The sequence below is a fragment of the Camelus bactrianus genome, chromosome 9 (assembly GCF_048773025.1).
Source record: "Camelus bactrianus isolate YW-2024 breed Bactrian camel chromosome 9, ASM4877302v1, whole genome shotgun sequence".
Lineage (NCBI taxonomy): Eukaryota > Metazoa > Chordata > Mammalia > Artiodactyla > Camelidae > Camelus > Camelus bactrianus.
Window position 1 is genome coordinate 14,774,969 of NC_133547.1, and position 14,172 is coordinate 14,789,140.

General features: G+C 55.3%; 1 protein-coding gene across 1 annotated transcript; it reads right to left on the reverse strand.

Annotated features, from left to right (window-relative positions):
* Window positions 1–4,902: 4,902 nt before the first annotated feature.
* LRFN3 (leucine rich repeat and fibronectin type III domain containing 3) lies at window positions 4,903–12,006 on the reverse strand. The gene is made up of 3 exons (XM_074369758.1): window positions 10,864–12,006; window positions 7,900–9,342; window positions 4,903–5,530 (listed from the first exon to the last, which is right to left on the reverse strand). Exons 2-3 carry the CDS (start codon window positions 9,324–9,326, stop codon window positions 5,065–5,067), a joined length of 1,893 nt encoding a protein of 630 aa, XP_074225859.1. The 5' UTR covers window positions 9,327–9,342; window positions 10,864–12,006; the 3' UTR covers window positions 4,903–5,064.
* Window positions 12,007–14,172: the final 2,166 nt, after the last annotated feature.

Genomic DNA, 14,172 nt, shown 5'->3' on the forward strand with positions numbered 1-14,172 from the left:
GCGTCGGGGTGTGCCGGCAGATGATGGCCCAGAATGAGGTGAGTGGAGAAGCAGGAAGAGGGTGAGTTCCCAGCCCTGGGGACCACAGCATTCAGGGTCATGGATGCAGAGGAAGTTCCTGAAGAACTGATGTTTTATCCAGAGGACCAGGCAGAGTGAAGTGTATCCCAGGGGTTCCACAAAGGTGAAGCCAGAATATACTCAGAATAAAGTCCTTTGAAGTCTCACATTTTATACTCTAAATTCTTGCCAATTTTGCATTCACGTCCATTGGTCTATCCATGTGAGTTCTCATATGAAAAGGTTTCTAGTATTGCCAGTGACACCCTTTCATCCACCCTTGTGTATTCATCCCTCCCCCCGCAACCAGTGAAAATCTTTAAGTGAAAATGAAGCTCTGGGTTCAGCCTGTGGCTTAAGGATCTCCCTGGCCAGTCTCCTGGTGCACTGAGGTGTCTGTCGCCCAAGCATTTCAGGCTCCTCACAAGCCTGCCCAGTGGCCAGACATTCCCAACCCCTCGACAGGCAACTAAGCCTCCCACCCCTGACCTTGTTCTTTGCCATGTGCCCCTAACCATCCTCCCCACCATAGCCTAATAGATCTTTCTAAAGTCCATATCTGACCCTGTCCCTCTCTTGGCTCCCCAGTGCCCCTGGCGTGGAGTCACAGTTTCTCAGTCTGGCATCAGGTGCCTGCCCACCTCGTGAGCTCACCTGTCACCATTCCTTTTCTCCCACTCTGTCCTCCAGCTACACAGAACTTTGACCAGATCTCCAAGCGCACAATCCTCTCTTACCTTTTGCATACAATGGCCTCTCTCCTTGGAAGACCCTCTCTTTTCCAGAGAAAACTTCAAGTGTGCAGGGCTCAGTGCTAAATGGAAATGTGGAGTCCCTTGTTCAAAAATCATTAAGAATTTCACAGTGGTGACAGCGGGGCATCAACCAAGCACAGAGTCCTTTTAAACATAGGGTGCTGTGCGACCGCACAGGTCACACTGCCGTGAAGCCAGCCCTGCCTTCAGGAACTCTTGGACTCTCCCCACCTCCCTCCCACGCGCAATCAGGAGCTCCTTCTGGATTCCCAGAGCCTTTGGCTTAAACAAGTCCCAATCATTCTTGCCTGTGCTTCCCCTACCCCAGCCCTGACCATCCTGGGCTGCCACTGTTTGGTGACTGTTTATTTCCTCCACTGGACTGGAACTCTGAGAGGGCAGAGTCTGGGGCTGCACTGGTCACCACTGTGTTCCCAGCATCACTCTGCACAGGTCAGGGCAGCACTGAACACTGATACCTCTCCCTGCTTTTGTGAAGCGGGAAAGGACACAGGCACCAGGGAGGAACCAAAGATAAGAGCCATTCCCAAGTTCAATCTAGAAAAAAATATCCCCATCCTGAGGACACTTTATCTGATTCTCCCACATGTATGTCCAGGAAAAGAGCTGCAAAGGCTTGGTATTAGCTGAGGCCTTACGAGGGTCTGCAGGTATGTCATCACTCAGGGCCTGTGATGGATGACCCACACCCAGACACATGGGTTGGATCTGGCAGGAAATAGGGGAGAGCCCTGGTATCAGGACTACAGTGTCTTCAAGAAAATGCTCCAGTAGCCTGGAGCTTTTGGCCTCTGGAAAGCTAGTCTCAAAAACGTGCAGAGAACTCTCAAGGCCAGGTAGAGCATGGACAGTGGAAAGATTATCACTCCCTGAGCTTAAGAAACTGGTGGACTCACTGGGCAATGTCAGACAAGCTGCATTTTAACTTTAAATTCTAGATACATGTGATAATTTGTCCACAGTCATATTGTTTCTGCATGGGGATGGGGGATGGTCCAGGCATCCTGTGGGGGAGGCAGAGGGGGACCACGCTAGAGGGACCAGCTTGCCCGAGTACCTCCTCCCACCCCCCTACTTCCGAATGTGTAATAAGCTACCACTGAGTGTGTGTCCCTGTTCTGGTCCTGCATTTCCTGTGTCCACATTCCCCACAACCAGTCATGGCCTTTGTCTTGCAGTCTCAGTCCGAGTCCTTGAACCTGGAAAAGGTCCTTAATTCCTGTACTACAGAGAAGTCAGCTCCCCCATCAAAGGGATAGATCCTTGGATATCAGAGACCAAGACCCCACAACTCTTCTTCCCCAGTCTCTCTGCAGTCTTGCCTGAGAAACATGTAGTTGGTCAGTGGTCCACATCGTCCACTTCTGTGTAGGAGATGGAGGCCTCTGGTGAGGTGATTTCAAATCTCTCAATCCAGACACTTCAGGTCCCAACCTCGTCTGGTCACTTTTCTGCCTGGACCATCGCCTGGCCTCCTCCCTCATCTCCCTGCTTCCCCTTTGCCCTGCATGTGCAAACAGAACTGCCTCTGGAGCTTCCTCGAGAGCAGGGAGCACTACTCTCCTCACTGCTCAAAACCCTCCAAAGGTTTCTCATGCCACTGAGAATAGAACCCAGGCTCCTCCCAGTGGCCTAAGGGTCCTGTGTCATCCGCCCCTTTCCCACTCTCCAGCCTCAACATGGCGTCACCCCCCTTCCCTCACCCCATTCCAGCCTCCTGGCCTCCAGTGATGCTGTCGCAATTGCCTGTAATGCCCTTTCCACCCCTTGCGTAGTAAACTCCAACCTGAGCATCCTTCAGGTCTCAGCAGAGGCGTTACTTCCTCCAGGAAGCCTCCCTCAACCTCTCTTCCTGGATCCAACCCCCTGGTGATAGGGTCTCACAGTTCCAAGGCGCTCTCCCCCATGGCCCATCTTGTCACCACAGATGCTTTACACTTGCTTCATTATTTAACGCTGTTTCCCCCACCAAATGGTGAGATATGTGAGGGCAGGACAGGCCTGTATTTGTTCAGTATTGAATCCCCGGCACGTCGCACACAGTGGGCACGCAACAAATTGTTCCAATTGAAAAAGGAGGGTTGAGGAATGGCGCCCTCTAGCTCCCCCTCATGGCAGCAACTGGTATTTTGTACCTGGCATTAGGTAGCCATCCAATCCTCCCACTCCCTAGGCACCTCACACTCCCTGGTGGCTTCACCTGACCTCAGCCACAGAGGGTGACAAACAAGAAGAACCTCAGGATGCTGCTGGAGTACTCGGGGGTCAGACCAGGTCCCTGGGACTCAGATGGTTCCCTTGTCCAATGGGGGATCATTTGTAACCCTATACCCAACAAGAAAGTGTGGCAGAATCTAGGATGTTATCTCACAGGGACAAGTCATGTGTGCACCGAAAATGATCACGCAAATGGTCAGTCCAATCTTGGGCCCTCTTCCCCATGCCCCTCACACATCACTACATAGAAGAATGACAGGACACGTGTTCCCTCTGCATCTCTGCCTCTGGATCATCAGAGGTGGCCTGAGGTCAGGGAGCGCTATTCCTCTGACTGCCGATCCCATTCCTGGATCTCCACTGAGGCTCGACATTCCCAAGGCCCAGGGTTTGGTTCCCCAAACCTCTGAGCCTGGTGTTGTGAGGGCAGCCTAGGGCAGTCCTAGGCAGAGTGAGGACCAGTCCTGGAGAGACAGCATGCGGAAAGGCCCGGATCCACCTGAACTAGGCTCTAGGCCCCCAGAATTGCAGGGTCTACATGCCCTGTCTACACTTTCTCACCTCCTACTCTCAAATCTGCTGAATCTGGCACCTGCCCACCTGATCCCCTAGCACTGCTCTCACGGAGGTCACCACAGCCTTGATGTCATTAAACACAGAAGTCACTTGGGTCTGACTTGCCTGGTTTGCTTTACTCTGTCCCTCCACTTAATGCCCCTGCTTAGTCTGTCTTTTTTAGTTTAGGCTTTTCTTTGCCTGTCCTTTACATATGAGAAGTCTGGTTGCCTCAGTTCCCCATCACAGCTGACAGAGCCCTCATTTCTGTTCCCAAGCTCCTGTCTTAGAACATGGGTCCTGAGGCCCCCTGGCTGCCACCTCTTGGAGGTATCCTTGGTGACATGCCCATTCTCTGGGCTCCCCATATCCACCAAGTCCCACACTGGTCTCAGTATCTTCCCCAACCCCCCCACCCCCATCCTGCATCAGGGCAGCTCTACTGTCCCCTCCCCTGGCCAGAGCCCTGGGCCTTACCCTGGACACTTCCCTCCCCCCCAAGGCCCTTCAGCTCCATAACCCACCCATTCAGCTTCTTGACTCTCTTACCCACCCCTTGCTGCTTTCGCCCAGCCCTGCCCTGGTCCAGCCTTGTCCTCACCCACCCAGCTCCCTGCCCTGGTTTTCCCCCAGGCTCCCAGCTTCAGTCTTCTCCTGTGGTCTTCCCTCTTCCTAACAGCTAGAAGGATCTTAAAGCCCAAACCTGACCCTGTCCCTCCCTTGCATAGACCCCTCTGTGGCTCCCCAGTACTATCAGGCTGGAGTCTGAACGGGAGTTCTGACCCCTCTCACCCCTCCTGCCTCACTTCTACCACCCCCAGGGCCTGGTACTTCCTAAGCCCTTGCTTGTGGTGTCCCTCTGCCTGGCACATCTTTCCCTCTGCTCTTTGCCCAATTGTCTCCTTCAGATGTCACTCTCAGATCACATGTCTCCTTCATGAAGCCCTCCCCGACCACACCTGTGCTGAGTCAGGCCCCTTTTCTGGGCTCCTGGAATCTCCTAGGCTTCTCTCATCCCCAGGTCTCTGATCACTCTGAGCTATCACTGTCTAAGGGGCAGGGCTTGGGGCTGCCTGGGTCACTGTAGCATCACCCAGCACAGGACAGGCCCAGAGAGGATACTCAAGGAATGTCTGCCGACTGAGGCATAACCATCATCAGCCCCATCCAGGGACCTCAGATGGAACTGGGATGGGGAGGTTCTCTCACCAGAGGAGGCACCCCAGCTCCAGACCCCTGAACGATCCCCCAACCCCAACAGACAAGAGACAAGGGCAAGGGCCCAGGCCCAAGCTTAGAAAAATAGGACTTTCTTGTTGTGCCCCAGTGCCCCGACACCCTCCCCATCAGAGTTTTAAAAACCATGAGCAATTTGGTGAGTCTGAGGCCAGATCCCATGGGGTGTCTGGGTCCTGCCACCCCAGGGGCCAGAAGGGTCGTTGAGGTGGGCTCCAAGCTAGGGTCCCGTGGGTTCATGGCTGGGCCCCCAGGGCTCACAGTCCAGCTGGACCACTGTGTGGGCCCTGGGTGCAGCAGGCTCAGGGGCCGGTGGGGCCGGCACGGTGCCCAGAGCACCATTGGTCTGGGAGCAAACGCTGCTGACAGGCGCTGATGCCTTGGCCTTGCCTGGGGGCTGGCCGCCGTGCACCTTGTAGCGCATAAGCAGCACGAAGATGAAGACCAGTACCGAGGCCACGATGACCCCACCCAGCGCGATGATCATAGTGCCGCCCAGGAACGGTGCGTGTGGGGCCCCGCAGGGCCGCAGCGCCGGCTCAGTGGAGAAGTGGTTGCAGCCTACGGGCCGCGTGGCCGTCAGCCCTGTCGCGCTGTCCTCGTACACAGCTAGCACACACAGATCGTAGGTGCGGCCTGATGCCAGGTCTGTCAACAGGAAGGAGCTGCTGTCGGCCGGGATCATCCTGGAGGGACAGGCAGCTGGGGGTCAGCACTCACCCTACACTCTGCCCCAACCCTCCAGTCTGGAAGATTTCTCCCCTGTCAGCTGCCTCATTTCACCCTAGACCCTGAGTTCCCTCTAACCACTACTTGAATTCCTTTAGGTCTGATAGTCATCAGCTGCCCGGTGTCCCTCCATTCTGTTAGCCAGTTCTACCCAAGCCCACTCTCTCGCTTCCCTGTTGCCTGCTGCTGAAATGCCCGTTTGATCTCCCTCTGGCTGCAATGCACAAATTCCCTCCAGTGCTGCTGCCCACCTTCCCTCCGCTCTGCTGCCCAGTTTCATGCCAGCCCCATTGCCCCCCAACCCCCACACCGAGTCCGTCTTCATTTTATACCCAGCTGCCAAGTTCCTATCCTGCACTGCCACCTGATTTCCCTGCAGCCCAAGTTCTCTAGCTTTGCTGCCCAATTTTGCTCCGTTCCCCTGCCCTATTTCACTCTGTCCCACTGCCTGATTTCACTTTGGTTCCCCCACCCTATTCTCCCCTAGCTCACTGCCTGAGTCCCTCCAGCCTACCTCCCAATTTCCCACCAGCCCACTGCCCAAGCTCCCTCTAGCCTGACAACTCTCACTGCCCCGTTTTGCTCTAACTCTGATATTCCTCTAACTCAATGACCTTTTCCTTCTGGCCACCCCCATTCACTTTCCTTCTAATCCCACCTCCAAGTCTCCCTCCAGATGCTCATCCGATTTTCCTCTTTTCTCCTGTCTGACTTTCCTCCAGCCAGTGCCTTATTTCCCTTTTCCAGCTGCCTGACTTTCCTCTAGTGCAAAGCTAGAATTCACTCTAATCTAACCGCCTGACTCCCCCATCAGGCTGCTGCCTGATGTCCTTCTAACCTGCCAATGAATGTTCTCCAACCCTGCTGCCGTATTATTATTACTCTAGCTATAGACGGCTTTCCAGTGAGCCCTGTCTTCTGATTCCGTTTTCATTAAACTGACGCGCCTCAGTCACCACTGCTGATTTCTTTTTCTCCCTGTTGCCTTATTTCTTTCCAGCTCTGTCTCCCAATTCCCTTTCATCTCTGTGGCCTGGTTTCGATATATCCTTATCTTTCCCATTTCCTTTTATCCTTAGTACCCAATTCCACTCTATTTCCTTTTATAGCAGAACACCCTGTTGGAGATTTAACTTGTTTTATAATCTCTGTTTTATTCCTAAACTGCTTTAATGAGGGAACTCTGTGATTGTCTGTAGGAGAGCATTGTGCCATCCCCTGCCAGGCAAGGTGGACAGGACTTGTGTGATTTTCGGGTGTGGGCCCTCAGTGGAATGTACTGAGTACTGCTGTCTTAGAAAGAGAGTGGAAAAAGCTCACTGGATTTCCAGGACTGAAAAGGAAATCAAGTGACGATCTCTTGAGGTTTGGGCCTCTGAGGGGGGAAAGGGAACTCAGGTCCTGGGTTTACAAGGTGCAGACCCTACGCCTTGAGAGGCCTGGTCCTCTGCAGCCAGGCCTCAGGGCCTGAACCCTTGACCCAGCCTGGCAGTGAGAACAGGGAGCCGTGCATGCAAGGTTGGACTTAGGTCAGAGGTGTCAGCAGCCCCTGGGTCAGAGAGCCACCATGAGTGACCACATGTGGCCACAGCAGATGTTCCAAGTGCTCTCCAGCTAGGGGGCAGAAATTATGCTAATCCACCTCTTGGAGTGTGTAAGCCCCAAGTTCTGTGTTTGCAACCAGAGAACAGAGAAGGGAGTCCCCAACAGTGGCAAACTGAACATTCCTGTTCACCCAGCGGTGGAGCTTGAACTAGGGTTAATTTGATTTAGAGAACCAAACGTTGATATATCACCATGTTAGACCTCCAGACACGTGGAGCAGGTCACACCACAGAGACCTAAATCATAATCGCTATGTAACTTTCTCCCCCATTTTCTTTTTAACCTCTGGTCTGAGTTCCTTGGCAGCAGGGCTGGCTCATTTCATTTCCCCATGATCCCTGTACCTTCCTGCTTGATCTCTTTTTCTTCCTGCAGCCTGGCTTGAATCTAGCCCTGTTACCTGGAAACACCTGGTTTCCTTTTCTACTTAAATTTGTATCCCCTCAACCTTACCCCTCACCCTCCAATTAACTTTTTACTCTCTGGCTTGATTTCTTTTACTCCTGCTGCCTGATTTCCTCTTTTCTGTTACTATTTACTTCTGCTGCCTTCTTTCTTTTTACCACTGCTGCCTGATTTCTTTTACCTTTGCGATCTGATTTTCTTTGTAACCTTGCAGCCTCATTTCCTGTGCTGCAGCCTAGGGTATCAGTAGGTGTACCTCCAACCCTCCCTCCACCTCACTCCCCCTCCCAAATTGCCCACCACGTGGACCCTGCACCTGTAGACGAGGATGTCGTCGGCTGAGCTGTTGTACTGGATCTGGTACATGCGGATGCCAGGGATAGGCCGCTGATCTGGCCACTGGATGAGAGCAGCTGTGGCCCCATGCTCAGTCACCTGGACGCCACGATCAGTAGGGGGCCCAGTGTCAGCTGCCTTGGCGGACGCAGAGGCAGAGGCAGCGGCAGCAGAGGGCGGGGTGAGGGTATCAGGATCCCCGTCCCGCGGGGGGTCACAGCTGGTGCTGTTGGCTAGCTGGGGGGGCGGCGGGGGACCCACGGTCAGCTCAACTGCAGCTGTGGCCTCGCCAGCTGCATTGGCCGCAATGCAGGTGAAGATGCCGCCATCGCCCGGCTCGGTGACCAGCAGCTCCAGCGTCCCATTAGGGAAGGCGCGAGCCCGGCTCGAGTTGCCCAGCAGCCGGCCCTGGGGTGACACCCAGCGCACACGGGGCTCGGGGTCCCCCACTGCCCGGCAACGCAGGGCGGCTGGCCGACCGGCAGGCACCGCCAGGGGCGGCGAGCGGTGAGTCACCACGGGCGGCTCGCACACGAACTCCTCCTCACCCACCGCCCAGAAGTAGCGGCCGCCCAGAGCCGGCGGGGAGGCGCAGGCCTCGAGGTCGTCCTCCCGCGCCAGCCGCCGCAGCCACACCAGCTCGCAGTTGCAGTGCAGGGGGTTCCCGCCGAAGGCCAGCACCAGGGCGGATGCGGGGGAGCCGCGGGGCCGGGCTAGCAGCGGCAGGCGGGAGAAGAGTGGGTCGGGCGGGATGGTGGTCAGGCGGTTGGAGGTCATGTCCAGCCGCGCCAACTTGTGTAAGCGGGAGAAGGCGCCGGCGGGCACGGAAGCCAGCAGGTTGTGGTCCAGGCCCAACGTATTGACGTTGCCCAGGCGGCCCAAAGCCTCCCAGGGCAGCTGTTCCAGGTTGTTGTAGGAGAGGTCGAGGTCCTCGAGGGTCTCGGCGCAGTCGTCCAGGGCGCCGGCCGCCAGGGCTGCCAGCTGGTTGTTGCTCAGGATGAGGTGGCGCAAGTTGACCAGGCCGCGCAGCTGTCCCTCGCCCAGCGAGGTCAGCCGGTTGCCGTCCAGGTGCAGAGCGCGCAGGGCCCGAAGGTCAGCGAAGGCGCCGGCTGCCACGTGGCGGATGGTGTTGCGTGACAAGCTCAGATGCAGCAGGCCCGTCATGTTGGCCAGGTCGCGGCGCCGCACGGCCGCAATGAAGTTGTCAGCCAGGCGCAGCTCGGCCGCCCGGCGGTCCAGCGAGGGTGGCACAAACAGAAGGCCTGCCCCTGGGCACAGCACGCTTAGGGGCAGGGATTGTGTCTGGCAGCGGCAGCGGCGGGGACACGGGCTGGCTGTGGCTGGCTGTGGTGGAGACGAGGCAGGGGCCAGCGGCAGCAGGCAGAGGAGCAGCGGGAGGATGGCCATCGCGGGCAGGGGTGGCCTGCGGGGAAGAAGGGGGATGTTAGGGCAGGCGGAGGTCAGAAGAGGGGTTTCAGAGGGGGTGAGGTGGTCCAAGACCAGAAGAGAAAGTCACAGAGGGCTGAAGCATAAGAGTTGGTCAAAGATGGTCAGAGAGAGGCGTGGTCAGACAGATCAAAAGCCAGAGGAGATGGTCACAGACTCAGAGAGATGTGTCACGGGGGAATAGAGTTAAGCAGAAATGAAGAAAGATGGTTAGAGGGAAGGAGGTGATTAGAAATGATCAGAGGCAGTCAGAGAACAGGAGCAGGGGTCAGGGTTGGTGGAAGGTAAGCCAGAGAGCTTTAGACGTGGTCAAAGAGGGATGCTCCAAGATGGCCCAAGAGAGAAGAGGTAGTTAGGGCGGTGGGAATGATTAGAAGTAGCCAGACATGACCAGACAAGAGAGGTAGTTAGAGATGATCAAGAAGATGAGAAGTCAACAGAGAGAGAGGAAGTGGCCAGGGGCGGTCAGGTCCAGGAGAGAGGGTCTGAAATGGTCAAAAGGCAGAGAGGCAGTTAGAGAGAGGAGAGAACAGACATGGCAGAGACAGTTGGAGATGGGACAGATGGGTGTGGGGAGAGAGGAAAGGCAGCCAGAGATGTTAAAAATGGTCAGAGAACACCAATGAGCAAGAAAGACAGAGAGAACAGAGGTGGTCAGTAAAGGCGAGAGGTGGTCAGATGGTCATAGACTGGCAGTTTAGGGTCAGGAGTGGGTGGAGGGCAAAAGAGGTGGTGAAAGATGGTCAGAGAGATAAAAGGCCGACAGAAGAAGCCAGGAGGAGAGACAGACAGAAGCAGCTGGAAAGAAGATTTAGAGAGAAAGATGTCAAAGATGGTCAGAGACAGTCATACATCAAAGCTTAAAGTCAGGGGTAGACACTGGCAAGAGAGCCGGTAAAAGATGATTAGAGAGAGGTACCGCGGACAGAGATGTCAAAGGTGGTCATTGAGTGAAACAGTAGACAGAGGTGGCCAGAGAGAGGAGCTATGGACAGGGGTGTTTAAGATGACGATCAAAGACAGAAGAGGCAAACAGAGATGGTCACTGAGAGGAGTGGTAGCCAGAGGGGCCAGAGATAAGAGCAGTGGACAAAAGTGTCAAAGATGATTAGAGAGAGGAGAGGTGAATAGAGATGGTCAGTGAGGAGAGGTGGAGAAAGGAGACTGGAGAGAGGAGTGGTGGACAGGAGAGGCGGCTGGAGATGATCAAATAAGACAGATGGTCGGGAGAGGCTGGAGTGCCAGGGTGGAGGTGGTCATAGACCTGGAGATGCCATCACCTGGGGAAGACGAGGTCAGAGAGGGGCAGGGCTGGCCAAGTGTCCATAGAGTGTTGGAGGCAGAGCAGGAGCTGGAGGCAGATACTTGACGGGGTATGGCTGTTATCTGGGGAAATTCTAAGGGTGTCTAGGGGGACCTGGTCCTCCTTACCTCCACCCTGAGCCACAAAGTTCCTCCCAAGTCCCTCCCCACCATGGGGGTCTCCCAGTAGCCTTACCTGAGCTGGAAGCTGCCCCAGGGAGCAGAGTCCTCAAGCTCCAAGGGGGTCAGGGGTCAGGACTCTGGAGGGGGTGCCTGGTCATGCCTTCCCTGTCCCCAAGTTCTCTGCAGAGGGATTGTCTGTTGTATCTCAGTTCAGATTTGTGGCCACAGAGTCTCTCGATCTTGTCACTTTGGGTCCTAGATCTCCAAACATTGGGCCTCTAAGGGTCCAGTTTTAGAGACCCAGGCCCCAGTGTGGGTTGCTCAGAGTCAGGGTCTCCCAGCTCCAGGCTTGGGATGCTAAACAGACAAAAGGAGAGTTTAACGTCTGAGTCCCAAGCCCAGTCTTGGGATCAGATATTGGGGTGCTAAATCAAGATTTGCCCCAAATTTCAGCATTCAGTTTTGCAGCAAGGACTTCAGGCCCAAACTCAAGTTTAGGCCCCTTTGAATGCCAGGGTTCAGATCTTGGAATCTGAGGCCTAAAACTCAGGGTTCAGGTCCCAAAAAGCAGGTTCCAGGGTACAGAAATGAGAATCCAGTCCCAGATTTCAAGGTCCCAGGCACACAACTCAGAGTTTAGCTCCAGATTTGGGGTTTCAGATGCCAAATCTTGAGGTTCAGGCTCCAAATCTTGGGGTCCATATTACAATTCTTGGGGTTCAGGCTCCAAATCTTGGGATCCCAGGAACTGATGTTGAGATTTCAGCCCCAGATATGGATGTTCAGGCTCCAGGTCTTGGGGTCCCAGCCCCAGTTTAGGCTCTCAGGCTTGGGTGTCCAGTTATCTGGATCCAATCTCAGGGTGCAGGCCCCCGATTTCGGGGTGCAGGCCCTGGGTCTGGAATCGCGGCGTCCTGGCTTGCTTCCCCGGCTGAGGTGGGGGCTGGCCCAGAGGGAGGGGGCGGCTGCGGAGGGGGTGGGGGGGCGGCCAGGCAGCCCCGGGGGCCGGAGTGGGGCGAGGCCGAGAGGCGGACAGACGGACAGACAGGCACAGGCAGGGTACGGGTACCGCAGCACAGGCGGGGGCGCAGGGGGGAGGGGCCGCGCTCAGAGACCCCTCCCCCGCCGGGGCCGGGGCGTGGGCCTGGCGGGGGCCGGGCAGGCGGGCCGGGTCCTGGCGCTCCCGCGGCCTCCTCGCCGGGAACCCAGGGCCCTGCGCGCGCCCGCGCTTAAAGGCGCAGGCCCCGCGCGCGCCCGCGCTTAAAGGTGTAGGCAGGCCCCTCTCTCAAAGGCGAGTCCCTGGCCCCACCTCCCATGGAGTCATCCTGGTTTTGCCTGCGAGAGAGAATCCTTGGATACAGAGTCAAGAGAGACAGAGAGACACACAGAGGTAGAAAAAGACAGACAAAAAGATAGGCAGGCTTAGACTGAGCGAAAGAGAAGAGCAGAATGAGAGGGGCAGATGGGTAGACAGAGAGATAGAAAGACACACATATTCAAGGAGAGATGGAAATACAGAGACAGTGAGAGACCCAGAAAGAAACAGACAAGAGACAGGACAAGTTAGAGATAGACAGAGAGACATAGAGAAAGTCAAAGAGACAGAGACACGAGGAGAGAGAGAGAGACAGGGACAGACTGAGCGACTCAGCTGTGAGGATGGGGATGTGTGTGTGGGTGTGTCCAGATCTCATTCACAGCTTTGAATCTGATTCTCCATCTCAGAGCCACCTGCCCCCCATGCCTGTCTCCTTCTGCCCCTCTGTCTCAGCACCACCGTTCTGGGATGTCCTTCCCACAGGTGGAGTCTCCTTACTTGGACTCTGCTCAGCAACAAGCTTGATCTTTCAGGCCAGAGGGTAGACTCTGCTCCTTCCCAAGTCTCCTTGGCCTGGATGCAAGGGGAAAGCTTGGCTCCAAGTCCCTGTGCCTCTGGAATTAGAGCTAGACCTCAAGACACACTGGCCAGATATCCCATGGAGGAAGGGGAAGATAGGAACTGGGACAGAGGCAGGGGGCTGGTCAGACTGACCCAGAAAAGTATGTCCACTGCCTTCCTCTCTCCCCAACTCAGGTCCACTGCTCTGCAGGGTACCCTACTAGAATTGTACTAACACATGACTCACCGGGAGTGGTGTCTGCCTGTACTGATGCTTGTGGAAGATAGTGGAGGGGAGCAGGGGGGAGGGGTCCCACATGTTTCCTGACAGATGGTATTGCAGGAAGAGGGATGTGGGCCGTGGTCCACAAGCCTGGCTTGGGAACTTGGTTATAGCAACACGGGGACCTAATCTTGGGAGGTCTGGTCCAAAGGGGCCACCGCTTTTGTTTGTGGTCGCAGCCCTACCCTGGGGAAATCTGATCACGCCAACCCAGGGAACGCCCATCTGAGAGGAAGAGTAAAGCAAACTTGTTGGGGGCAGGGGCATGAATGCACATCCACCCTGGCATCCCTAGCTCTGCTGAAGGTTTCAGAGCAGACTTTTGGCTCCTTCCACTTCTGTGTATTGAAAAATTGCAGCTAAAATTAACTCAGCTCAGGGGCCCGCCTTTCTCGATCATTAGCAAAGTTCATCAGTGCTCCTGGCCCAGCATAGCAGATACTGGCTTCCCAGACATTCAGAAAAAGGATGAGACGTTTCGGAGACGCTACAGAAGTGGTGGAGGTGGGTGAGATAGAGGGAAATACCTGGAGACAATCCCGAAAAGACGGGGATTAGAATTCAGTGGAACTGGGCTGATTTGGGCGTGGCCCCAGGAAATGGGCAAGGGACGTGGAAGAGCGAGGCAGAGGAGGAACAGTTAATAGGAGGTTCAGATGAGGAGCAGGTTATTCCTTTGGACAACTGGGGCTCAGTTCTGCTGGGGAACATTTAGGTAGAGAGGCTGGGGCATTTATCCACCGAATCTTGCCGCATTTGGTGATGACTGTCCATTTGGTGAGAGGCGGTGGTGCTGAGAGCCATCTGAAATTTGAGGTGAAAAAGCAGAGAGGGATGCCTTGCGGGAGCTGGACCAGAGGTCCTCACACTGTAGCTGCATCAGGATCACCTGGAGGACTTGTTACTGTAGATCTCCAGGCCCTAGTCCCACAGTTTCTGATTTGCATTTCTAAATTCCCAGGCAATGGTAATGCTGTTGGCCTAGGGACCATATTTTGAGACCCACTGGGCTAAACCAGGAACATCAGCAGTGTGCATGGTTCTGTCCACCACAGCTATGCCAAAATGTGGTGCTCTGAGGGCATGTTACACCCTAAGTGTGTGCCAAAGAAACCAACATGTTTAGAGACATAAAATGGGATTTGGCATTAGAGAGAGGCAGAGGCAAAGATGCCAGTTCAACATTTACTTTGGATTTCTGGGCATGGTTGTGTACTAGA

What these genes read in the sequence shown, in the direction of transcription:
- LRFN3 (XM_074369758.1), bottom strand. Translation starts at nt 9,326, where the DNA reads ATGGCCATCCTCCCGCTGCTCCTCTGCCTGCTGCCGCTGGCCCCTGCC. An exon ending in GACGACATCCTCGTCTACAG is followed by an intron (nt 5,531 to 7,899) that starts GTGCAGGGTCCA and finishes CTGTCCCTCCAG; the next exon opens with GATGATCCCGGCCGACAGCA.